Source organism: Trachinotus anak, unplaced genomic scaffold (genome assembly GCF_046630095.1).
Source record: "Trachinotus anak isolate AG129_WGS33_773 ecotype Australia unplaced genomic scaffold, CSIRO_AGI_Tana_v1 ptg000011l, whole genome shotgun sequence".
In the NCBI taxonomy this organism is placed as follows: Eukaryota; Metazoa; Chordata; class Actinopteri; order Carangiformes; family Carangidae; genus Trachinotus; species Trachinotus anak.
The window spans coordinates 29,242,572-29,268,203 of NW_027273862.1; the positions used below are offsets into that span (position 1 = coordinate 29,242,572).

General features: G+C 45.1%; 1 protein-coding gene across 8 annotated transcripts in view; it reads right to left on the reverse strand.

Annotated features, from left to right (window-relative positions):
- Positions 1-25,632, reverse strand: part of herc1 (HECT and RLD domain containing E3 ubiquitin protein ligase family member 1) — a 61,072-nt gene that overhangs the window by 7,230 nt on the left and 28,210 nt on the right. For 3 of the 8 annotated variants that reach the window (XM_071489702.1, XM_071489696.1, XM_071489697.1), the window contains exons 35-76: positions 25,299-25,538; positions 24,917-25,000; positions 23,812-24,371; positions 22,657-23,302; positions 21,738-22,011; positions 21,368-21,578; positions 21,087-21,253; positions 20,459-20,575; positions 19,955-20,210; positions 19,035-19,156; positions 18,695-18,921; positions 18,026-18,294; positions 17,510-17,562; positions 17,017-17,217; positions 16,724-16,898; positions 15,848-16,115; positions 15,483-15,696; positions 14,517-14,776; positions 14,258-14,385; positions 13,111-13,247; positions 12,368-12,568; positions 12,114-12,244; positions 11,776-11,999; positions 11,517-11,637; positions 10,542-10,688; positions 10,230-10,331; positions 9,762-9,935; positions 8,775-9,074; positions 8,608-8,673; positions 8,341-8,466; positions 7,893-8,031; positions 7,372-7,553; positions 7,036-7,191; positions 6,702-6,824; positions 6,490-6,592; positions 5,395-5,564; positions 4,933-5,071; positions 3,907-4,076; positions 3,479-3,648; positions 2,197-2,362; positions 2,042-2,118; positions 987-1,239 (exon numbers count right to left, since the gene is read on the reverse strand). In XM_071489702.1, coding sequence (XP_071345803.1) covers positions 987-1,239; positions 2,042-2,118; positions 2,197-2,362; positions 3,479-3,648; positions 3,907-4,076; positions 4,933-5,071; positions 5,395-5,564; positions 6,490-6,592; positions 6,702-6,824; positions 7,036-7,191; positions 7,372-7,553; positions 7,893-8,031; positions 8,341-8,466; positions 8,608-8,673; positions 8,775-9,074; positions 9,762-9,935; positions 10,230-10,331; positions 10,542-10,688; positions 11,517-11,637; positions 11,776-11,999; positions 12,114-12,244; positions 12,368-12,568; positions 13,111-13,247; positions 14,258-14,385; positions 14,517-14,776; positions 15,483-15,696; positions 15,848-16,115; positions 16,724-16,898; positions 17,017-17,217; positions 17,510-17,562; positions 18,026-18,294; positions 18,695-18,921; positions 19,035-19,156; positions 19,955-20,210; positions 20,459-20,575; positions 21,087-21,253; positions 21,368-21,578; positions 21,738-22,011; positions 22,657-23,302; positions 23,812-24,371; positions 24,917-25,000; positions 25,299-25,538 — 8,049 coding nt within the window. The remainder of the gene's footprint in view (positions 1-986; positions 1,240-2,041; positions 2,119-2,196; positions 2,363-3,478; positions 3,649-3,906; positions 4,077-4,932; positions 5,072-5,394; positions 5,565-6,489; positions 6,593-6,701; positions 6,825-7,035; positions 7,192-7,371; positions 7,554-7,892; positions 8,032-8,340; positions 8,467-8,607; positions 8,674-8,774; positions 9,075-9,761; positions 9,936-10,229; positions 10,332-10,541; positions 10,689-11,516; positions 11,638-11,775; positions 12,000-12,113; positions 12,245-12,367; positions 12,569-13,110; positions 13,248-14,257; positions 14,386-14,516; positions 14,777-15,482; positions 15,697-15,847; positions 16,116-16,723; positions 16,899-17,016; positions 17,218-17,509; positions 17,563-18,025; positions 18,295-18,694; positions 18,922-19,034; positions 19,157-19,954; positions 20,211-20,458; positions 20,576-21,086; positions 21,254-21,367; positions 21,579-21,737; positions 22,012-22,656; positions 23,303-23,811; positions 24,372-24,916; positions 25,001-25,298; positions 25,539-25,632) is intronic. The other 5 variants (XM_071489699.1, XM_071489700.1, XM_071489701.1 and 2 more) reach the window with 5 other exon arrangements.

The window sequence follows — 25,632 nt, forward strand, 5'->3', positions numbered from 1 at the left end:
CTAAGTTACACAAGTTGACAGCAAACTAACAAGAAATCACAGAAACAAAGCTACAGAACTGTCTTTATGGAAAAGGAAAGAGAAGCTTCCTCCTTCAGAGGAAACTTCAGGAGTCAGAGCAGAAAGAGCAAACGTAAAGATCTGTTGAGGACGAAGAAGCTGATTTTATCAAGACAGCAGTGGAACAGTCTCAGACGAGGCTCCTTAAAGTCCGACGGGAAACAAAAATGATCAACTCTTCCTGTGCCAATAAAAACTGGAAATACCACAAACTTTATCACCTGAAGCACAGAGTGCAATCACTCAGTATCAGCAATTAGACCGAGCCCTGGACCGAGCAGAGAACCACTCAGGAGCAACACCCCCACAACAGATCATTACAGTATCTGCTTTTTCCAACACAATACACAAACACATGATGATGATTCACATGTTAAATTATCTTTATCTTTTTCCAAATTTATTCTAAGTTTGTTGGACTCTTTAAACGCACAATACAATAATTTTTTGCCACTAGGGGTCCATCAATCGTGAAGTGACGTGGGATTTTGGGAGCAGTTGTCTTCGCCACATTGCCTTCAGTTTCTCCCAGTCAGGATAAATTCTGTGATAATAGATCAGGAGGTTTTTACCAGGACCTGAATTATCCACAGATGTCTCCTCCTCTCCAAAACAAACAGACCCGGTGATTAAAACTGTGGTTTCACATTAAAAACCAGTGTTTCAGCAGAAACATGGCGTCTCGGAGCAGCTGGGAGCTGAGCTGCTCTTAAAATTTGCTCAGCTTTTTTTTTTTTGATACTGAAGATCGAGACATTTGATGACTGAAATCCTTCATTTGGTTAAAATATACAGTTAAAAATGACTAAGATCTAAAACGTGTAAACAGACTGTTACCTTGATTAAAACTGTGGATTTCTCTGCATTTAAAACTTTCTCACATCATCACCTTCACCTTACACCAAAATCAAAAACCCATCTCCCACCTCATGGAAATTATCCTCAGTGATGCCGCTGTCTTCAATGTGAAGAATGCTTTTGAGCGTCTGCACATAGAGGAGGTCCACCTCCTCCAGGTCCTCCAGCATCAGGGGGATGCAGCACAGCTGTTTCCACACCAGAGGAGCCAGGTGCAGGTCCAGAGGCTTCTTGGTGCGGATGGCGACGCCCATCAGGATGCCCAGAAACTTGAACTGCAGCATGTGCTCGTCCAGGCAGGCAGACGGGTTGAGGAGGAACCTGGGCGGATGAAAGGACGCAGACATGTTTGGTGGAAGTTGTTTATTAAGATGACACTCAGGTCATGTAGCAGCACATTAGCCAACGAGCGCCACGACTGTGCAGACAGGACGAGCTCTCACAGGAGCAACACGTCTAAAATCTCACCTCTAATGTTCATATTTTAGGGATGAAATGAGCAGATCAGCTTTATAGAGACTTGGATGATGTTTCATGAGAACTCTGAGAAGTTTTGTTGTTGAAGGGTTAGAGTTTAGTTTAGTTTAGTTAAGGGTTTAGTTAACCCTCAGTTAACCCTGAGTTTTGTTTGTTCTTGTTTTCTACTGTTTCTTTTAAAAAACAGTGAAGTAGCATATTTTCTTTTTCAAGATATGAGGGAGAGAGCAGCAAAAAATGAACATGTAAGAAAACTGAAAACGCCACAAGGCTTCAACACAGGATTTAAGAAAATGAAATCAGTTTGAAATTAAATCAAATAAGAAATATTAGATTAAAAAAGAAACAAAGAGCCTTGTTGGGGGAAGATAAATAAAGGAGATTAAGGATGTAGCTCCAAGCTGCCACAACTACTGATCAATATCATCTTTAAAAAGTGTTTCATATTCATCCAATATTAGTTTTCAACTAATGATGTTTGTCAGGTTGTTATTTTTGTGATCTTTTCTCCTGTGGGAGTACTGAGCTGTAACTTCACACAATAACAGAATAAACAAATCCTGGTTTCATTTCAATATCAGACGTTATTTTAAATCAGTAACTTTGGACACATTTGCACAGACGTGTTTCCTCTTGGTCCCCTCACCTGTCTCTGTTGTAGCCGACCTCTGCTGTGGCGTTCGGGGAGGGGATGAGCAGGTCCACCACCCCCGTCTCCAACTCCTACAAACAAACAAAAATCACTGTATCATGAGACCCCCAGTAAACATCTGGCTCATCTGGAGTCAGACCTGACCGTACCTGACACATCTCTGTGATGGTGTCATCAAAGACCCCGCCGGCGTCATCCGCCCCCTCTCCCACCAGTTTCACCTTCCACGCCCTCGAGGGCAGGCGAAGGTCAGAGGCATTCAGCTTCACAACCTGACGAGCGATCTGCACGAAGATGGGTTTACACTTCCGCCCCCTGCAGATGGTCAGAGTCCAGGGAAAAGAAGAGTTTAATGTTTTAACATTGAGACACAGCACAAACTCCTCCTCAGTTCTCCACATGAAGAGACTTTGGTCGTTACTGCAGCTGTTTTCACTCTGAGCTACAGCAAATTCTGTTTGAGCATCGTTCTCTGTTTGTTTGTAAATTACTGCAAAGATCAAGCTGCTACTTTACTAATCAAACACAGGTTAACTACAGATTTAGTTTGCACCAGTTAACTGTGGATGTCTGACCTCCAGGCCCCTGAGATCTAAAGGCCGATCACTCTTTTCCATTTGATGCTCACAGTTTGTCTGTTTACACCTCTTTGTCAAACCTTCTACTAGTTATTGGCATTTTAAAATCAACTTTTAGTATCAGCCTGTGAGTCGACCAAACATGTTACAGTTACTACACAACTGCTTATATTCTGTTTATACTGTGTCTGTGCAACATCCTTTTGTAATGTAATTTTTTTTTTTTTACCACTTCTCATTTGAAGACCATCAACATTTAATATAACTATATAAACAATTCTGTGTGTGAGAGAAATTAGTATAAATATAGTATTCTGATGTTATAAAAGGTCTGTGAACTGAGTTCATCATCACTTCAAAGCAGCAGATTGGACTTAATGTCAGACAAGACAAAACCTGGCACACTGTGATCAGCTGTGTTCACTCATTGTGCTGATGTTTGAAACGATTCCCTCTGTTGGTTTAAAACCTTTCTTTATTAAACATGTTCTACAGGTCATGAGTCTACTTTGTGACCAGGACCCAAACCAGGGCCTCAGTCAGACTCAGTCCCATAAGTTTGTCTTCATCACTGGAGAAAATGTGTGTTTGAGTCAGAGTGAAGTGTGAGACGCTGACATGGATCAGGTCTTAATATCCCCTGGTCTACTGGGATCCGCTCTGACTGTTCTCAGGTCCCTTTCAGATCAGGTCTGTTTTTTTTTGGATGTTTTTTTTTAAATACGTGGGTTGGGTTCCGGTGGGTTGGGCTCTGGTGGGCCTCCGAAGGCTCTGTTTCAAACCAGGTCCAACAGTTTGGACACACAAAGACCTGTTTGCTACACAGAAAGACAAAGTCCAGTGGAGAACTGACCGGGTGGAGATACGTTTGACGGTGATCTGGGGGCCGTAGTTCTTGCCCTGCACCATGGTCTTGCCTATGGAGCGCACCATGGGCAGAGTGTACACTCTTGGAGCCAACAGGGGCCTCAACTGGCCCTGAACAATCCCCCAGGTACCAGCGTTGTAGTGGGAGGTACAGCTCTGTGAAGAAAGAATTATATTTACCATCATTATACAACAGAGTAACAAACACTGTGCAACTCTTCAGACCTGTGGTGCAGCTTTTACTGCTTCCCTTATTTTGAAATGTAACCCTCCTTGAATACACGTAGTGGCTTTTGTTCAAAAAAGACAATTTTTCCCTGCAAAAATCTTCATTTAAATTTCTACTGGTAACAGTTTATCTACAATATAAACAAGACTTGAGTGTCTTGTGTTTGTGACCTGGTTCTTTCCTACCTGGTTGTTGGGGCTGAGGTTGAGAAGTCTCCACGAGGAGTACATGAGGTCGGAGAAGTGGTAGAGGAGGCGTAGGCGAGCCCTCACCGCCTCGATGCTCACCTCCTTCAGCCCGCTGTACTGAGGAGGCACCGCCACAGGCAGACCCAGCTGGAGAGGAACCGACGAGCCTGAGGAGGAGAGAGACACCGAGACCATGAGAGACGAGGACAGAGCAGAGAGGCATGACCAGAGGGAGGCAGGATGAGGGTAACGATGGAGGAGTGAAAGAGAGAAAAACAAATACAGTAATTTTACACTGAACAAAGTAGCATATAAACAAGTAGTATATAAAAATCAGAAACAGTATGAAAGATTATTATGAAATTTAGTAAATGATTATTTTCATGACTAGTTGACTTGCAGATGATTTACTGGATTTAAGAATTTAACTGTTTAGTCTATAAAATGTCAAAAAAGAGAAAAAAATACCCGTCACGCTTTCCTAGAAATAAGGGTCATGCCTTCACATTCCCTGTTTAGTTTTTTGTCAGAGCAGCTGTCAGTCAGCTTTAAGATCTCATTTAATTTACTTCGATCAAAAGCAGCAAATCTTCACACTTGAGAAGTTGAAACAAGCAAATGTTGAGAATTTTTGTTTGAAAAATGACTGAAACAATCTGAATAGCTCCTAATTCATCTTCTTTCAAATGACCAAAAAAATTATTAATAATTACATATTTAAATGAGTTCTGCAGGAACCACCCAGGACTCCTTCCTAGTTCACTTTTATTTCATGGTAATATTTTCAGAGATTTTCTGTTTTACTACATGAAAACAGTCTTTTAGCAGAAACCTCTGGAATGAGGCCTCAGGCAGCTTTTAACCACAACCCATGAAATTCCTCAGTAGTGTTGTTCACCACACAATGTCGGTGCCTCATCTGACAACAATGTGCTGTGGTATTCACTTCACGTCCCAGCAGCACTGCAGGATTAAGTGTCAGCCCATTACACAGCGGTTGCATTTTGGACAGGTGAGTCTCACCTGGCGCTCGAGGCGGAACAGAGGGAGCTGTCCACGCGGCACTGTGGCAGCGTCCAGCGGAGATCTGGTGGATGTTCTTGCCCTGCAGTGCCGTCACCAGTGTTGGCTCTCGGACATGATTGGTGTGGCCCAGACCCAGCTACACAACACAAGGTTACACAATCACACAAAGTTAGCATGAAGTATTCATTCACAGTAAATAACACATAAATAAATCATTTACAATCAGAACATTTCAGGACAAGTTTGTCTAAAAACTGTGAAACCAACCACACAATTGTGAATCAGTTCATTTTGATTCTATGAACATACCGTACCTAATAAAAGGTTATAAATAGTTTCCTCATCCTGACATCATCATTATTGACACTTTTCCTTTGCTGCCCCCTGTTCTGTTTTATTACTGTACAGACTGAGTGTCAGTCATTCAGTGGGGGCTCAGTGAGTGTGTCAGCAGGTTACCTGTCCCTCCGAGTTGCTGCCCCAGGTGTAAACGTCTCCCGTGGAGGAGAGCACCAGGGTGTGCTCAGCTCCGACAGCGATGTCCTGGATGTGGATCCCTGACAGAGCCGGCACCTGTTGGGGCCGGTTGTGGTTCCTGGCTCGGCCCTCTGGCAAGCCAATTAGGCGGTCTGTAACAGAAAAGGAAAAAAACTTTACAAATGATGAAAACACCAACACAACAACAAATGAATTTAAAGGTCCATGTTTTACTCTTCTCCTGTGTTTTATCTGAAGTGTTGATCTCCATCAGAAGATATATTTGTGGTTTTAAGAACCAAAAACCCTCTCAGTGTAGTTTTACATCTCCTCTCTCAGGCTTCTCTCTGGAGCTCTAGTAACAACAGGTCAGTCAGCCAGCCAATGAGAAGAGAGGATCTGGGCCTCTCTTCTGATTGGCTGACTGTTTTCTGAGTGATCCGATAAAAATGTAGCAGATTTCAGGTAAACACTCAGAGAAACCAAATCCTGTAAGGTTGGATGGTGGGTCCAGGTGGACGGGGCTTGGGGCGTGGCTGAGAGCAGTGACTGCTTTATTATGACATCACAAAGTTCCAGAAGTCCTGAACATTTGATGATCTACATGGACATCTACCTTTAGACTGGATGGACCTTTAATATGAACTCTATTGTGAAGATAAACTTGTTTACTACACAACAACAAACTTTTAAACAAAGTTTTATAAAAATTTGTATGAAGATGAAAAACTAAAATGTCACTGAGGCAAAAAGACCAAAATGTCATTATTAGGGCTATAAATTATTATCATTTAATTTGCTGATCATTTTCGCAATTGATTTGCAGTTTAATCATTTAGTCCATTAAAAAAAAACGTTCACAACTCAAACATTCTCAGTTAATTATCAACAAAAAGCAGCAAATCATCACATTTGAGAGGCTGAAACCACTAAATATTTGCATTTTTGCCTGAGAAATTACTTAAATGATTAAGTGGTTGTTGAAATAATTCCAGATTGATTTCCTGTTGATCGACCATTTGATTAACTGACCAATCATTGCAGCTCTAATATTAAAGAGGGGAAAACATATCGTACCTTGGCCGAATGTGAAAACTTTGCCGTCTTTGGTTAAAGCCACGGAGAACTGAGTTCCACAGGCCACTTTTTTGATGCCGATGCCACACAGCACGTCCACTTTCTATAGGATGAAAAATTCAAAATGAAGAAACAGAAACTGGTTTCACAGATCAACATCGTAACGTCAGGTCTGACTGTTCAGATGAAGCAGCAGGCCTCACAGCCTGTACCTGAGGTGAGGACTTGGCTGTGGAATTGCCAAGTCCCAGTTTTCCATAGTCTCCGTCACCAAAAGCCCAAACCATCATTCCATCAGCGGAGACGACCAACGTGTGGTTCAAACCACAAGCCACCTGAGGAGGGAACACGTGTGACCATCAGCTCTGTTTTCAAAACCTTCAAAATATTCAAGCTGGAAAAACATCAGCAATAAAAACATTGTCATAAGATCAAAGCTTCTTTGAGTCCTGTCTGAGGTCAAGCCAACAAGTACTGAATTAAACTCATGCTAACGGTTAAAATGATGCATTATGCTTCTTTATTGACAGTATTTCTCTGTCCCACCTGTCCGACTTGGTAGCCCTCCAGAGCCGTGACCTTCTCTGGCAGCTTCTTGTTGGAGGTGTTTCCCAGCCCCAGTCTGCCGTAATCACCGTTACCAAATGTGAAAAGTTTCCCATCAGCTGTTACCACTGCCGAATGTTTGAACCCACAGGACATCTGGGGAGGAGGAAGAAACAAATCGTGGCATAAAAGGATAAAAACTGAGAACTTGACTACACATGAGCAAACAAAGGCAAACAAATATGCAGCAAAATCATCCTGAGTTTTGGGTCCTTTGAGCTGTGAGCTTCACTTTAACCAGAACAATACTCCATGTTCACTGTGTGACAGACTGACCTGCACCACCTCCTCTCCCTGCAGAGCCTCGATCTGTCTGGGTCGGCGCTGGCGGTCACTGTTCCCGTGGCCCAGCTTACCGTAGTCCCCGTCCCCCCAGCTGAACACCTCGCCGCTCTCTGTCAGAGCCATGGAGTGACCATCGCTGCCGCATGACGTCACCAGCTGAGTCACGACAAAACCTGTGGAAAACAGGGACGAGATAGAAACATTACTGAAGTCCGGTTTCTGAAGAGTTCACCAAAGACCCTTTAAGCCCTGATCCCACATAGACTGAAGTTTAATATCTGTTTCAGGTCTGTTAAACGATGACAGAAAACCAGCAGAGACACTGAGGCCAAGAATTATTTACATCAACTACATGTAGTACATGAAATTATTATCCTATTTTTCTCAGTACTTAGCAATATAATAAATCAAGTAACGTGACCTCGACCAAGAGGGCCGGCAGATAATGAGCCACTTCAGTGACACAGTCACCTGACAGTCACTCTGTACTGTAACAACAACAAACGTGTCACCTTGAAGGGCAGAGATGACAGTGAGCACGTGCAGGTCGTCAGAGTTGCCTTGTCCCAGGCGTCCGTAGCTTCCTTCTCCACAGGCCAACACTGTCCCGTTAGGCTGGATCACAAAGGTGCAGTTCTGACCGCACACCACCTGAGGAGGAGGAGGAGTCTGTGAACTGTCTGTCTGTCTGTCTGTGAGCTGTCTGTCTGTCTGTGAGCCGTCTGTCTGTCTGTGAGCTGGCTGTCTGTCTGTGAGCTGGCTGTCTGTCTGTGAGCCGTCTGTCTGTCTGTCTGTGAGCCGTCTGTCTGTGAGCCGTCTGTCTGTCTGTCTGTGAGCCGTCTGTCTGTGAGCCGTCTGTCTGTCTGTGAGCCGTCTGTCTGTCTGTCTGTGAGCCGTCTGTCTGTGAGCCGTCTGTCTGTCTGTGAGCCGTCTGTCTGTCTGTGAGCCGTCTGTCTGTACCTGTTGTGCCTGAGAGAACGACGGAGCGTTGGTCGGCACCAGGATGTTTCTGCCTGCCTCTGCCAGCTGACCATGTCGCCCTGCTCCCCACAGAAACACGTCACACTTCCCTCCAAGGTGCCAGTCCTGCAAACACACACACACACACACACACACACACAGACACACAGACACACAGACACATTAAATAAATGGGTTAAAACAGCAGCTGTTACCTCCACAGACAAACTACTTATTACAGATAATCTAGGTATGAATCTATATTACCTCTGGTCTGGAGGTGGCCCAGGACATGATCTGTTCATCCATACCAGACGCCCATTTACTGTTGTCCTGAAGAACAGGGATGAAGGTGTAGTTATGTCTTGTTATGTAGCACACAGGTTTTCATTACATCATAAATTACAGTCACAAACAGCAGCAGCCTCCCTCACCATGAGCAGAGCCATCTCATCTTTGGGCACAGGCTCCAGGTCGGGAACGGAGAAGGACTCGGGGAAGGTGGCGCCTCGAGCGAGGGCCTCAGCTGCCTTGACTGTTGTAGAGAAGCAGTCCAACCACGCCCACTCGCTGGCGCTCCAGACGGCCGTGCCAGACTCTGGTGGGCAGCGTCGAAGGTGAGGTGGCACAGGGGGGCGACACAGGAGCTGGTCCAGGTGAAGACCCACAGCCAGGGAGGCGAGGCACTGCATGTAGGGGCTGTGGACGAGCTGCTCCCCACATACAACGTGGGGCTGGGAGGTGAGAAGAAAAGTCAACATCAGCAACGACAGTGATGCACTGATGCACCTGCTTTCTTTAATTCTGAGGGTCTAGAGATCCTCACAGGACAGATCCACATGTGAAAACCCCACCCACATTAATGATTTTCATTAAATAAAGAGACCTGATCCAAAAGCAACCTGAGGACAGGCAAAGAGTTAGTTAACAGAAACACTGGCAGCAGCTCGATGCTCCAACAATTAACCAGCAGCCACAGATTCAGTCGTTATTCCTGCACCTCACAGTTCACTCTCTTCATCTGCCTCAAAAAAAAACCTCTGTGATGACACATTATGTGGTCGGAGCTCAAAACGAGTCCGTCATGACCTGTGGCAACACAACAACAAGACTCTGGATGGGACCTTAGACTGAACAGACATACAAACATAGAATTTATGTGATGTACCAAAACAGATTCCTCTGGCTTTGAATTAAGCTGAGAATATAAATTGATTTCATTGATGTTGTTTACAACATCTGTCTGATGAACAAAGTGATGCGTGAAATGGTCTCAAATAAAATGTTTATGGGTATTTCTGTAAAAACAAAGTAATGAAAGTCTCCTGATCCTCTGTATGATAGAGAGTATTAGTCTATTAAAGAGCGGATGATTTAACTGGTGGTTCATTAATGTGAGCGCATATAAAATGTCCTGGTACCTTCTCGTAGGCGTACTGCTCCTGCAGCATCACAGGCAGTCTCTCCAGGAAGGCCCTCATGCAGGGCGCCATGTTGAGGCCGACCACGCCCTGCTTCTTCAGCGCTGTGCGGCAAGTGGCCAGCACATGGTTGGACGCCATGAACTCTCTGGAGCAGTTCACAACCAGCACATCCTGGAAATGAAACAGACCAGGGAATAAATAAGTACTTAAGTGAATCATGGAAACATATGAATCAGGTGATCAAGACCTGAGGGCTGCACAGTGTTGATCCTTTTAAAAGCAAACTTAAGACTTACCTTTTTAATACGGCTTTTAACTAGATCTTAGTCTATTTCAGGGAACATTATTTATTTATTCATTATTTGCTGTTTTATTGTTCATCGTCTATGTAAAGCACTTTGTGCTACATTTCATTGTATGAAAAGTCCTATACAAATAAAGTCTCATTGAGGTGAGACATTTTACCTTTGACCTGTTGGAGCAGACAGCAACACCCACATCTGGGATCCAGACAATGTTCTGGATCGCCCCTGAACCAGCTACAACTGTCTGGAGCACCGACCCGTCCTGTTGAACATGGACACACAGAAGCACAGTGACTCCAGTGGGAAGGTATTCAGCGTCACTGTAAACAGCGGCGAGATCTCTAACTGCTGGGAGGACGAGGATGTGATGAATCCTTTGTTCTTCTCACCTCTGTGTTTTTTTATATCATGTGTTCCACACTTACGTCTGTGTATCTATGTGACATATATGCTGTGTGGGTGTATTTCCTACCCGCAGGGACCAGATGTTCATGAGGCCTCCCACTCCTCCAGATGCCAGGGCCAGACCATCAGGGCTGAAGGCCAGCGTTCTGACTGGAGTGATGTGGCCCTTCAGCTGGAAAACGCACTTCGCTCCATCTTCTGACCACCGGGAAGACTGCAACACAACCACAGTGACAGCTCGTCAGGGGAAGGGGTGAATCGGTCAAAAATTAAATTTTAGATCCATTTTCCACTGACTAAAAAACCACTAACATCCATCTTTTGTCACCAATGGAAAATGGTATGATTGGCATTCACACCTGGGTCAAATGACTCAGCAGATAGGGATGTTTATCGACTCCAGCTGTGATCAGCACTGATGTAAACACAACACTGAACAATTTTCTTTCAGAGCACTAACACTGTAAACACACTCGCCACCTGCCGAGCACCTGAAACACCACAGCTACACTGCGCTTGGGGATGAAAGAGAGAGTGCAGCCCTGAAATAAGTTTCAAAAACGCACAATCATCGATCGAAGTGTCTCTCACAGAAGCTCCAACACAGGAGCATCAACCTGGGGATGAGACGCTGTGGATCTGTTTTTGAAGTCTGCACAGCAGCTAGAAGCTCTGCTTGTGTGTGTGTGTGTGTGTGTGTGTGTGTGTGTGTGTATGTGTGTGTGTGTGTGTGTGTGTGTGTGTGTGTGTGTCCTCTCAGGCAAACTCAGCTCACAGTGTAAAAGGAGTCAATTGCCTTTTTCAGAGGTTAAAAAAAACTCGCTAATTTTGGTGTAAAAAGGTTATAACATGTCTCCTATGACTCTGTGAATGTGCTGAAAGAATCACAGATTCATAAACTGATATAAATCTAAATGTATGATCAGAATTAAAGAGTAAAAAGCAACAAATACCCTGAATAACTGCAAGTATCTTACAACGCTAAGTTACATCTCACTTCATTCAAACTGAGAGTATTTATTTATGAAATGAATAAAAGTACCACGAATTTCGATTTAGCTTCATTGTCCCACCATCCCTCTGAGTCAGAGCAACAGGATTCTAGGAAGTTGGAGATGTCCTGAGGAACGGTCCAGACCGAGACCAGGCCATTCTGGCAGCATCTGAAAAACACATGAAAACCAACCGACCGCAGGAAAGAACCAAACATTTCAGAAAAAGTCAGAACACCTCATTAAATGTTGGATTAAAAAAAAAAAAAGGTCAACCATGGTCTGGCCGAGTATTACAGAACAACTTACATGGCGAACATGCTGAGGGGCTTAGGCCCACGTCCGGTCAGGCTGCACCAGGCCACACCGTTAACCATGGACGGGTGTCTAAGACTCTGCAGGCAGCGCCAGCCAGAGCCAGAGCCTGAGTCAGAGCGAGGGCCAGGGCTGGCCCACAGCTTCACCGTCTCCTCTTTGGCACAGGTGAGCAGGATCTGACCGGTAGGACTCCACTTCATACTGGTGATTGACTCCTGGGAAAACAACAACCAGACTCAGTGATGAGAGGAATTTTGGCTGGAAAACTACAGATAATCTGGTTTATTTTATTCTATTCCAGATATAGATTAGAAGTGTTTCTAGTTTACCTTGTGTGCATCAATGACCACAATGGCTCCCTTTTCTAAGGGCTCTTTGGATCCAATCAGCAGCTTTCCATCTGCGTAGCCCACAGCAAAGGGCTTGTCTTCACTGTACCAGGCAATGTGCATCACTGCCACTGAGGGAAGATAAAAGATTATCAAAAATCTGTAAACTACTGACGACCTGGCAGGAATTCTGCCGTTCACAAAATACAGTCAAAACTCACTCAACAGAAAAACAAAGAGCGCTGACTTCCTACCGTCTTTCCTGTAGCAGTGCTCCAGCTCGGTGCGGTGCATAGTGGCCGTATCCAGCACTTCAATGAGGCCCAGGGATCCATCCATCCGACCCACCAGCAGCATGTCCTTGGGTTCCCCGCACCATAAGGACTCTGCCTCCTCTTTAGGCCAAGCCAGAGCTGACACCCAGTGAGGCTGCATGTCCAAAAGGCCCTTACCACCTTAGAGGAGAAAGGAGCTCACAGTTACCATGGTAATTATATTACCATAAGAATGTGTGTTTACACTGTTTCCATTATAAGTGGTTTTAACAGTTTAAACATTTCTTGAACTAATTATACAACGATGCCTGCAGAAAAGATGTGTTTCATTTGTTTGTGAAAATAAAGACACAGTCACATGTAAATGGCTCAAGATAAAATGTGCTCATGAAAGCTTCCAGGAATGTGACTGTGGACTTTCATCCTTGAGGCGATTGAAAGTGGCCAAGGACAGATGGTGCATGCTGCAGGGTGTGGTGGGAGGCAGGAAGTGATGACTGGACCACATCCAGTCCCCCGGCATATCTATTTTTAATGGGGGCCATAAAATCTTAATACCCTCTCATTCATATTCTGTGGACCTCACACACAATAATACGAGCTGAGCCACACAACGCATTTTATAACTCCAACTGTTTCTCAAAACAACTGGAGTTAATCACTGAAATACTGTATCATAAAAAACACGAATGAATACTCCAGAGTAAAAACTAAGTAGTTACCATTAACTTGCCAGATGTTGACCATTTTCTCCATGGCGGAGGCCAGATATTTTCCAGTGACACTCCAGGCCAGAGGAGACATGCAGGGATCACTGGGAGACCCCAGGCCTGATAGGCCCTCCTCCGAGGACCCGTCACTGATGAGAAAACACACAGGATAAACACAGGTGAGACAAAGTTAAAGCTGTTGACACAACCTCTGAAATGTTCAAATATTATCATCTTGTGAAGTTGTTATAGAGAACGGACAACAATACACATAACGCAGTGTTTACACATCCAGTTGACCTGGAGCAGTATTAGCATTAATTAGCAGCAGAGTTTGTGTCTGTCTGATGAACTTAGTCCAATATTCACTCTCCTGTAGTGTTGTTTTTAACTAAACCAATCCTTAGAAAAATATCTGGCTCTGTAGCAGCTCCACTTTCTCCAGCGAGTCACTAACTGTGTCTCTGCTGTTTGCTGCTGAGCAGGTAGTGAAACACTGACGGTAGAAACAGGGTTAATGAGCTTTAGTTCAATTTTGTGTGTGTGTGTGTGTGTGTGTGTGATTGTGTGTGTGTGTGAGATTGTGTGTGTGTGTGTGTGAGATTGTGTGTGTGAGATTGTGAGATTGTGTGTGTGTGTGTGTGTGTGTGTGTGTGTGTGTGTGTGTGTGTGTGTGTGTGTGAGTGAGTGAGTGAGTGAGTGAGTGAGTGAGTGAGTGAGAGAGAGTGTGAGAGTGTGTGAAACTGTAATTTTTTAATTTGGGGTGTGTTGCTATCTTGAAGCATGTCTGTTACAGAATTGGGTTTAATCAGCACAATGGATTTCCATTGTATTTGTGTCATTTTTCACAAATACAATGGAACTAAAGGAAAACTATTGAGTGGGGTGATAATTCACTGTGGGTCCACTAAACTTCACGCTACGATCAACCTCATTCATATTACACATTTTCTTCGTTCAAACAAACTGATATTGATTATTGCAACTTTAACAGTCATAAGACACACACAACTGTATCTGCAGAAAAACATCAAAATTATACCCACATGCCTCCATTGAAGACTTGTCATTAACTGATGAAGATGCACAATATAACACTGAGGTTTCTGAGGGTAGAACACAGGACATGGACCGTTTCTGTTTTTTCCGAAAGACTTACTCTTTATTGAAGATGCAGGTCTGCTGGAGTGTGTACTGGCTCTTGGTTACATTCCACACCCTGACTGTCCCATCGTTGCCACTGGTGGCCAACAGGCCTTTCTTACTGCACCAGCCACATGTGATGACCTGAGTCAAATAGAGAGAGACTTTAAAAACCAAAGCGAGAGGCAGGAACCACACAAACTATCACTGTTAGATACATTTTTAGGGTTTTAAAAGACTTTAGGGTTGTTAACATGACGAGGAACACTGCTAACCCTGCTCTGGTGAGCCTCCAGCTTGATGAAGGAGCACTTCCGCAGGTCCCCTGCCATGTCGGCAAAGGTCTGCGGACGGCTCTGGTTGTTGTCGCGGTCGTGGGCGGCCAGTGTGCGGACCAGCTGCTGAGCAGCCCACTGGCGGTGCTGTGAGGAGAGCCTTGAGGACAGGCAACAGGCTGCCAGCGCATTGGCCAGCTCCAGAGGGCCTACAGCGGAGGGATTATGGGAAGGATGGGCATATAAATGCGCAATTAGACCTGCTCGACACGGAACACAAGGTGACAAGGCAGCCCAGGTGAGTGAGAGAAGGGACACAAATGAAAAAGACAAAGAAAAACACAAAAAAGCACAGAATAACAAAAAGGTGATCCCAGTGAACAGAGAGAGAACAAGCATGACCCCTGTGTGCATGGAAGCTTAATGATGAATTTAATGATGACTTTACTGCCATTACTACGTCAACCACACAGATACATGCTAATTATTATGAGATGATTAATATCTAAGCCAGCAAAAAAACACATTACAAATCATTCCCTTGACATTAAAGCTGGTTAGAGAGAAACATGTGACATTGAGGACAGAACCACTTCCCCCTGAATTCAATTATGCAACTTGCTGCTGAGATTGAAGTTAAATTACAAGCAACAAAGGCCACGGGATCATCATTCTGACACATTTTTATAGATTAAAATATGTCCAATCAATTATCTTAATCATTAATTCAGTATGTTCAATTATTCTTAATTGGTAAACTTCAAATATTTTTGGAAAATATAAGAAGAAAGTTAAAGTAACAGCTCACACAAGTCGTTTCCAGCATCTATTTACTTTAAAATACCAATATGAAACATTATGATTCTGAAAAATAATAACAGCCAATGAGATTTAAAAAATACACAGAAACAATGACTGATTGGACAACATCTTATCTTTATCTCCTTCTCCTCTGTGTCTACAAACCTCTTTTCTCCATATCAGCCTTGTCATAAGCAGGTCTGAGTCTGGCCCCTTTATCCGCCAGCAGAGCCACCAGAGCCTGGGTGACCACGAAGTTGGGTGAGGTGATAAGCTTGTTCTCCTCGGCCACGCCGCGCAGGAAGCTGGGAAGGAACTTCCTCTGGATGGGGTCGTCCACTGTGGTCAAGTTCATGCCTGTAGCTGCAGAGATCAGGTTCTGGACAGAAAACAGCATCATTATTACAGTTGATGTTACAGATCAGCAGGTCTGAGGTTACACAGCGTTGAAGTTAAACTGAACTTCAGATCTCAGAATTGAGTTCAATAAATCTATGATATGGGACAAGATGAAGGCTGAGGGGGGGTACCTGAGTGCAGAGCTGCACCAGCAGCTTGGCAGCGTTGGGACTGTTGGAGGCCAGGCAGCCCACTGCTGTGCTGAGGTAAGCCAGGCAGGAGATGGGTTTGCTCGCCTTGGCGGCCCCACGTGGCCTCTCAGCGTGACCGGAGCCTGCCGTGGGACTGGTGGAAAGACCGGCTCGGCCCGCTGCTGCCAGACACATCAGTCTGACCAGAGTCCTGATGTCAGTCAAACCGAGAGACTCCAGACCTGCTGCGAGGCTGCAGCTCGAGCCGCTGTGAGGGAAATCATGTATTACATAAGAGACAAATACAACTGTCAAGTGAATTTTAAAAATACTTTAAAACATTGAAATAAATGTTTTCATCCATGAGACTGAAATGCACCAAATATTTTGGGATTATAAAAGCTCCCTTAATTCAAAATAGTGACTAAAAACAAGGGTAAAGGTGTAATATAAAATAATTCTGTACTAATTGTGAATAATTTAATTAATAAAAACGGTATATCTGTTTCTGTAAATTCCTGTTGTGTCTATGGTTTCATCATTTGTGTCATTATTTGTGTCACTTTGTGTTGAATTTTTATGAAACTGTGTTGTTAGTCTGAATTTGTTTCATTCCACCACCAGAGGGAGCCAAAGTCAGAAATCCAACACAGTAACTTCACCTTCATGACTAATGAGTTTGTTCAGAATGTGTTTCCTCTCATGCTTCCACTGATAGAACAAATGGTTGTTTTTTTTTATCCCACATAACCTGAAGTCTGTTGGGTTATGGAAAGATTTAACCTGTAAAAAATATCATTTCCAGAGTTGTCAACTGTTTGTGTCAAATAATTGAAGAATAAACTAGAAAAGAAAAAACAAAATGCAAGCCCCTACCTGACAGACAGCAGGGACAGGGCTCTCATCACCATGGTCCTGGCCAGCAGCACCTGGGCTGCAGCTGTCACCCTCCTCAGCGCCATCACTCGGTCATGTGGGTTCTGCAGAGCTGCCGCCTGCTCCCCGAGGGTCACTCTGCCCGACGAACTCTTATCCACTGAGGTCTGACAGCCTGGACACAAACACACTCTCAGTTTATTCCTATTTCATGTGATAAAAATGGTTTTAGACACAAAACAAACAACTATATGAAGCTGAGGCAGGAATGAGATGATGAACCCCCTCCTCACCGATCTGCAGCAGGGTCTCCTCCATACTATTGGTGGCCGTCACCATAGCTACGGTGGCTCCGAGTGGGTCGCTGTCAGGGAACTGGACGGCCTCCGGGACGATCCTGCGCTCACTCAGACCCAACGGGCCGGCCAGAAGCTCAAATTCTTCCTCCCCTGTCAGCTTCTCATCTTCATCAACATCCAGCATGTCCCAGTCCTCTGCAGAGGGACCCACAAACACACACATTATAGAATCAAAGAACAAACATAGAGTTTCATAAAAAAGTTTGTTGTTAATGCACAGTTACTTTTTATTTCATGAACTTAAACAGGAAAAACCTAAATAGTAATTGTGGTGTTGTGCAAATGTGTTGTATTTACTTTATTTAAGAAAAACATTATATAAAAGTGTAGTCAGATGTGTGAGTGCCAGAAACAATAAATACATCTCATTGAGCTTCAAATAATCATCATCATCATCATCATCATCATCATCATCATCAGGTGTTACCTTCATAGACACTGTCCTGCTTGCCCAGGAGGTCAGGAGCTTGTCCCTTATATCTGAAAACACACCACAGAATAAAATAACACGAGAATTGATCAGTTTTACTTCAACCTTTAAATAAGATAATTCAAAACAGCACAGTCATAATTCAGGCTGCCTAATATAACACCAGTATCCCACAGTCCATGTACAGAGGTACGTGGCAAAAACTGGTAATTCTTTAATGAGATTTTGACTCAAAACAATGATCCACAGAGCTACCTCCCTCTAAAATTGTAATAAAACAAAGGAGTGTAAAAAACATTTTGCCATTGCTCTGTGTCTAATGCAAAAAAATTTCAAAATTGAAATCAAATTTTAAATTGGAAAACACACAGAGAGCTAAGAGTACAGTGTTAACCGTGTTAAGTCTGAGGTTACAGGTAACAAGTAAAGCAGTTCAGTATCTAACAGTTCAGCTGCCTTAACATGATTCAACACCACACGTCCGTGCTCAGTCTCTGTCTCACGTGCGCTCACCTCTCCACAATAGGGACTTTGGCCTTGCTCTTGATGGCCAGGTACTTCTCTCTGCAGCTTCCACACAGCAGGTAGTAAGGATTTCCGCTGCCACACTCTCCTCCGAACCAGCCGTCCACGTAGGAGCCGTTGCTGCGGTAACCCTGCCGGTTGGCGCTGCGGCCGCAGCCCGGGTGGCTCTTCTTCATGTGCTGATTGAAGTTGGCCACGTTGGCCTCGCACAACTCGCACACCACCACCTCGTCTCGATCGTCTGTCTCACACACGTGCTGCGAGGTACGATGACACACAGACACACAAACATTCACGTTCATGAAGATGAAACATGAATTGACACAACACACACAAGACGATGTTGTTAGGCTTCAGAACAGCAGTGAAGCATTCATGCAATCTTATGTTAGAAGTGTGAGTTAATGACAGCTTTGCATGAATTTGAAGCAGCAGCCATTTATAAGCATCTAAAGTAAGAGTTTAGTCTTTCACTTCATGCCAGTCAGATTATTGGGGTGAGTGACCTGTCAGGAGAAATGCAGCTGAACAGGTGAGACTGTCTCATGAACCTGAGCGTGCACACATGAGTTCACTGTGAAGGGGAGGTAATGCAGGGCATATACAGAGCAGGATGGTGATGGCAGCCCTCTGACCGTAGCATAAAGTCACACACACCCATGTTGGCCAGTCCAGTACCTCCGGGATCCACATTCCCAGAATGTCGGTGTCACTGGCAAGGTCCTGGCCGAACATGGCCTCCATGGTCTCCTCATCCAGGTCCATCTCCAGCTCTTCGTCCAGGTTGAAGTCGTAAAGGGCAGCAGGGTCTTGCTGCTGTTGGAGGGATGAGACCTCCCGGCGAGACTGACTGTGGTGAGCCTGCACTGAGCGGTACAGTCCAGCTGAGAAGGACAGGAAGGTTTAAGATGAGGTGATTAAGTGAGACGTGAGTCTGCCCTTTGTTTAGACCAAGTGTGAAGAAAGGTAGAAAGATGTCTTAGTAGAAAATTCTCACCAGCGCGGGCTAACAGTGTTCGTGCAGCCAGGTCAAAGCGGTGTTTCCTACCGACAGCTGAGCGTCCTCTGAGAGCAACACTGCCAGAGGCTGATGCACTGTCTTGCTCCAGACCCTCAGGACTAAGAAGTAGACAAATAACTTTGTTTTTACATGTGAATATTACCAAGGGTGTAAGAACAAAGTTACATGTCCTCTTGTTACTGCAACAAAGTCATTTTTGTGTACTTAAACTTTTTGGAGTAATTTTAAAAATCAGTACTGTAATATTTTTTAACTCAAGTATTTTACTTCTCTATATTAAAGTTGAAATCATTGGAGAGAGAAAACACAACAAATAAAAAGACTCAAATCAGCAGCTGCAGCAGAGAAGAAGCTGCTGATTTGATTCACCACCCGGCGACCACGGCCAGTGTCCCAAATCAAACACTCCTGCCATGTTGTGTGACGCACAGGTGCATGCTGGGTCTGGCTAAAATACTGAGGGTGGATCCTTCAGCTGTGATGTTCACTTCTACCATCAGTTAGGTGTGCACCACCTGTTTCTGCCTCTGATGATCCCTGTTGTGACTGCAGAGCTCATTCAGCTCGGTGTTTGAAAGCTTTAAGTTCTGCACTAAGAATGAACGAGCAGAGAAGATGGATGTGGAGCAGATTGTGGAGGATTTCCTGGTGCACACAACTCGAGGTGTGATGAAGAACACATCTGTCCCTACACCAGACTTATTTACAAAATCAACCACTTGGTGAACATCAAAGCACCAAATCACAACTCTGTCTGTCCAACAAACTCAAAGGAGAACAAAACGTTTTCAGAATACTTCAACATCCTGCTGTCATGGCTGTGATCGACACTCGATCTACTTCAGTTTCACTCTATTCAGATTGGGATTATGGGTAACCTACGTGAGACTTCCTACCTCTCACTGAATCCCTCCTCCATTTCTGAAGCGTCTGCACTGGCTATGTCTCCAGGGGAGCACAGGTACGAGCTCCTGTCCAGAGATTTGCCTCCAGCCGAAGCTGTGGCACCAGGACAGGAGGTGTCAGACCCATCACCACCCACACCGCTGCCTCTGGTGTTGGGCTCATCATGCTCTTCCTCTGTGCCTGGATGTTCTATCATCCACATGGCCAGTACCGTGATGTTCTGAGCGTCTGCCTCTCCTCGAGCACCTGGAGACAGTAGGAAGACACAATGGACTCCTCAATGTACCACAAAGTGACAGTCATACCACAATATTCACAGTCATTAAACATGCACAAATTACATTCCACAATCATGACGTGGTTCCTATTTTATTGCGTAGTTTTGTTGCTGTCTGTCTAACTTGTGTTGCTCTGGAGACCAATTCAGCTAAATGCACAGAATTAAAGGCGATACAAGTGCAACTATCTGTACAGGCGAGCTGAGGGAAACTAACCAGTGGCCTCCAGAGCTTTGGTGATCTGGCGCAGGGAGAAGCCCATCTCCAGCAGGGGCACAGCAATGGCAGGAGGAGGGGGAGACGTTGACAGCCTGCTGCTGGGGTCTGACAGAGCTGCAGCAAACAACAGCCATCGTTAGTGAAGTAGTTAAGAAATCTGGGAGGTAGGTTTGAATATGCCTTTAAAAGTCCCATATATATATCTCAAGTGTTGATCTCCATCAGAAGATATATTTGTGGTTTTAAGAACCAAAAACCATCTCAGTGTAGTTTTACATCTCCTCTCTCAGGCTTCTCTCTGGAGCTCTGGTAACAACAGGTCAGTCAGCCAATCAGAAGAGAGGATCTGAGCCTCTCTTCTGATTGGCTGACTGTTTTCTGAGTGGTCAAAGAAAACATAGCAGATTTCAGATTTACTTTCACAGTATTCATATAGAACCTAGACCTGCTTTATATTCAAAAACACATAGACATCTACCTTTAGACTGTGTGGGACCTTTAAGAGCATAAAAAACATGGGTCAAGTCAACAAGCTCAAAGTTTTACAGCTTTCCTTAGTTTGTCATCAAAGCTTCTCAACAGCACAACAGTGATATTCACATGCAAGGCAATCTGGCATACTTACAGGTACCTGTTCTGTTTTGAGGTCTGCTGGGCTGGGAGTCAGGGGAGGTGAGACTCTGCCGGCGGCCGACTTCATCCGAGGGAGAGGTCGGCAGAGACGACACCGGAGGAGTCTGGGCTCGGCGGGTTGGGACCAGGGTGGTGGTCGGGTAGCTGGAGAACATTTGCCTGTAAAAACAGAGAGAAGCATTAAAATAATCATCTCAGTTTCATCATACATGGAGAACAAAGCGACTCAGTTATGACAGCTGACTGACAATATGTGCAGCCCTCTGTTCTGACCTGAGGAGGCTGAGAGGCATGACCCCCGGAGACTCCGACGCAGGGACGGTCTCTGTGTCTGTGACAGGTGTGGTGGCAGTGGTGGTGTCCTCCAGCGAGGAGCTCATGAAAGAGGTGGTGCTGGAGGCAGAGGGGCTGGTGGTGACCGGGGTCTGTGCCAACTGCTCACCCTCTGTGGCTTCCCCCTCGCCCTCTGGTTCACTTCTAACTCCTGAGGGACATGAAAAGACAGACAGAGCTGACAACGCTGAAGCCTGTTGTCTACAGTATATTTATACAGAGAGGATCTAAGTGATAATAACGACTTTATTCTACAGTTTATTTCACTGTAAACTGAATCCCTCTTATTCAAATCTCCACATATTCTCACCTGGCTTGACCTTTCCCCCATTGGGCTCCTCCAACAGCCCATTCACCACCAGTTTGTAGATCATGGCCTGTGCTCTCTCCAGGTCTGCCAGGCCCAGGGCCCGTTTGATGGGCGAGCGCATCACTGCCCGCTTCACCATGTGGCGCATGAGAAACTGCAGAGCTGCCCGCATCTCCACCTCCTCATGGCACACCGGGGAGGTGGCAGCTGTGCTTCCGCTGGTGCTGGCATTTAGATCAGCGTTGTGCCCACTGGGTGCTGCCTCTGGTAACACCTTAATGTCGGAGGAGAGAACAGGTTAGCATCAATCTGACGGTGTGTGACCTGGATCTTGTTCAGAGAAGGGATTTCACTCAAATCAGCCATTTCTGTCCACAGAGATTCTGTGTTTGCTCCATTTTCATTTGATCTAATTATTCCATTTATATAAAAACGTGGTATGAAGGTGAGAAGTTCAAAACCACTTTCATGTCTGTTCATTAAACTTAGGGCTAATGCTAGCAGATGGAAACAGCTAACCTGGCTCTTAAGCTCACAAATTAACAGACTGAATCTTGTTTGTTTAATCTGTAGAGACTCATTTGACTCCTGGACATAAATGTAAAACCATAATTTGTAATATGAGGTATAAGGTGTTAATAAGTGACCTTTAGTTGTGCTGGTAGCTTTGGACAGAGGCAGGCCAGCTGTTTCCTCATGTTTCTAGTCTTTATGCTATGCTAAGCTAACTGGCTGCTGGTAGCAGCTTTGTATTTAACACACAGATATGAGAGTGGTCTCAAACTTTTGGCAAGAAAGCAAATTACCACATTTCCCAAAATGTTTAACTGTTCCCTTTAAGTATGTCATAATGCAACTGATTATATAACTCTAAATGTTTAAACTGCTGCTGTACGAGTTCACCTAGAAGCTAAAGTACCTTTGGGATCAGCAGCAGCTCAGCGTATTTGCTGCAGCTCAGTAGGGCGCTGAGGGTCTTCATGGCTCCCAGGTAGAGGTAGGACAGCTGCACAGCATGGATCTCCGACTGGGTGGCGATAGAGGGAGGAGACGGCTCGTGGCTGCGGGAGCCGTGCTCGTGGCCTTTCTTCCTGCTCCCTTCAGCAGGAGTGTGAGGAGCTGCAGCGAACAGGGCCTCATTCCCACCTACCCCTCCACCGGCCACAGAGGAGATCTCACTCTCTGACTTTGAGTTGGGCGCCACATGTGCTTTCACCTCCTCCAGGCTGTGGGACACGCGCAGGTCAGAGGTCGTGGTATTTGGAGCAGCTCCAGATGAGGCTCCAGCACCGTCTCTTTGTTCGTTACGGTTGTGCCCCTCATGGTCTGCTTTGTCTTCGTTAGTAGTCGGCTCATGCCCGGTTGACGCTGCGTTGCGATGCTTCTTGTCGTGGCGTCGTGCACTGAACTTTGCAGCAGTTTCCTCGTGGATGCTGGTAAGGTAGGTGAGGTCCAACAGCAGAGAGGCGGTGAGGCCGCGGAAGCGTGCCACGTCGAAGGGCAGCGGCTCGCAGGGCTCCAGATTGTATAGTGGAGTGTCACTAGGCGACCAGAAAGTTGGGAAGCTTTAATAGGAGGGAGTGGAGAGTGAAAAGAGACAAGGGAAGGAAACACAAAGTGAGGGAAAGGGCAGGAGAGAAAGAGCACAGCATGCAAGACAAATAAAAAGATGGAATGTGTGGGTATGGCACAAAACGATGCTGCTCAATGATTTTACTGGGGTCATGCAAAAGAGTAATGATGCAAAGCGGCAAGTCAGAAACAGAAATGTACAAACAGTAAATCAGAGTAAGGGAAAATGGAGGGTGAAGAAGTGATTAAAAAGCAAGAGGCTGATGCATCAGAAGAACATGAATACAGGCAGATTCAGAAGCTCAAAGGTCACTCAGCACATTTCTACCCAACAGCAGTGAAGTTCACTGCACGGCTCTTATTGTCAAAACAGTAATAAAGTACCAGCAGTAGTAGCATAAATCTGACAGTTTGGCCACCGACAAAAATAAACCAGTAAATAGCAAACAAAGAAAAAGTGATTTAAAAAAATGTGCCACAGCTAACCCCCTTCGCCCAGTACCTGATGGTGATCTCAGCTTCGTCCCACTGCACCTTAGCTGAGGTGCTGCCTTCCTTCACCACACCCAGGAGAGTAGCATGGCGCCCGGTCTGCTTGTGCACACATCGCCCACCAACACGCAGACCTGCATCTGCCCCGCCGATCACCGCCAGGACCGGCCACACCTCTGTGCAGAGCGTTCGCAGGTGGTGCTCCGACAGTTCCCCCAGGCCGTGCTGCCGTCCGTGGCGTGCCCTCTCCTCCTCTGTCCTCGTGGGCGTTTCTTGGCTTTCTCTCTGGGCGTCGTGCTCCTCGCGGCTCTGCACCGAGCGACTCTTCTTCAGTCTCTGACCGCCACTGCTACCAGATGCAGCGGCTGACTCTCTAAAGCACGGCTTGATCTTGTGAAGCCGCTCAATCATCGTTTTGTTGATGCGATGGGTCCAGTGGTCGGTGCGATGTAAGATGCGGATCAGCTGTGTGGTGGCCTCGGCCAGAACAGTGGCCATGGGGCTGCAGACTGGGTCACCAGGTAGGAGGTCTCGAGGGGTTCCCCTCATCTGCATGTCACAGATCTTAACCTGGAGACATTCAAAGAGAAGCAAAGTTTACATTTATATCATGTACTTAGATAAATATCTGTATACAGACAATAAACAAAGAGACAACACTAAACCCAATAAAAATGAGAACAAAGAAGAGATTACTTAAGATATTATACTCAGGGCAGAAGAAAATGAGTCTGCACAATAATTTAAAGCATCACTTCTTACAGAATTTAGATGCAAAGGAAAAGCCAGGGTCACACAGAGATGCAAAAAGCAGTAAACAAAAACAAGCCCCGCCCACCTGGACCCACCATCCAACCTTGCAGGATTTACCTGAAATCTGCTATATTTTTATTGGATCACTCAGAAAACAGTCAGCCAATCAGAAGAGATGATTGATTCTGATTCGATCCCCAACTAATTGATTTTCTGGTATTTCTCTCCTCATGCACAGAAATCTTACTTGCTTTAAACAAAGGATGAGCTCATGAGGCAGCAGAGGTGAAATGACCTCATGCTGCTGTTTTGCGGAGCAGGAAGTACGTGTCTCAGACAGGTGGACATTTATCCTTTCTCACCTTTTCTCCCGGGTTACTGCTGTAGAACATCACACAGGGATACAGTTCCGTGGCGTCCACGTCCTCAAAGGCCAACTTCGGCTCCTGTGGAACCACAAGTTAGGAGTAAGAGATCAACACAGATTCAGGAGGAGAGACATAAGATTATAATAATAATAATAATATAAGTGTTCTTGCCCAGAGGGATTATTTCTCTGTAATTAGTTGGTGGGTTTTTAGGTGGAATATTCAAGTGACTCAACAAAGCTACAAGACTAACAATGGTTAGCACAGTTTGTGATTGGTTTATATTTTTAAAAACACATCTAAACAGAACAGACTGTTTCTATACACAAACATGATAAACTGCTGTATGTCACACGACTATCATCCGGGCTCTCACCTCTCCGTTCTTGCCAAACGAGATGGTTCTGGCCTCCATGTCCAGGACACAGGTGATGAAGTCTCCCTGAGTGAAGCTGCTGAGTGTCAGTGTTTGTTCTCCGTTGTGATAGAGGTTTCCGCTGTACGCCCGGTACAGCCACATATCTGACGTGGTGCGGTGGTTGAAGTCGTGCACGGGCCAGCGTGACACCCCCACACACGTGCCCTCGTTGCCTCGATTCTCCTTCACAATGTAAAACTACAAAGAGCAATAAAATGTGAAATTCATCAAAACGGGTAAATAAGTTTAAAAAGTTTAATCAGTTTATACTTAGACATGTTCTTGTAAGTTA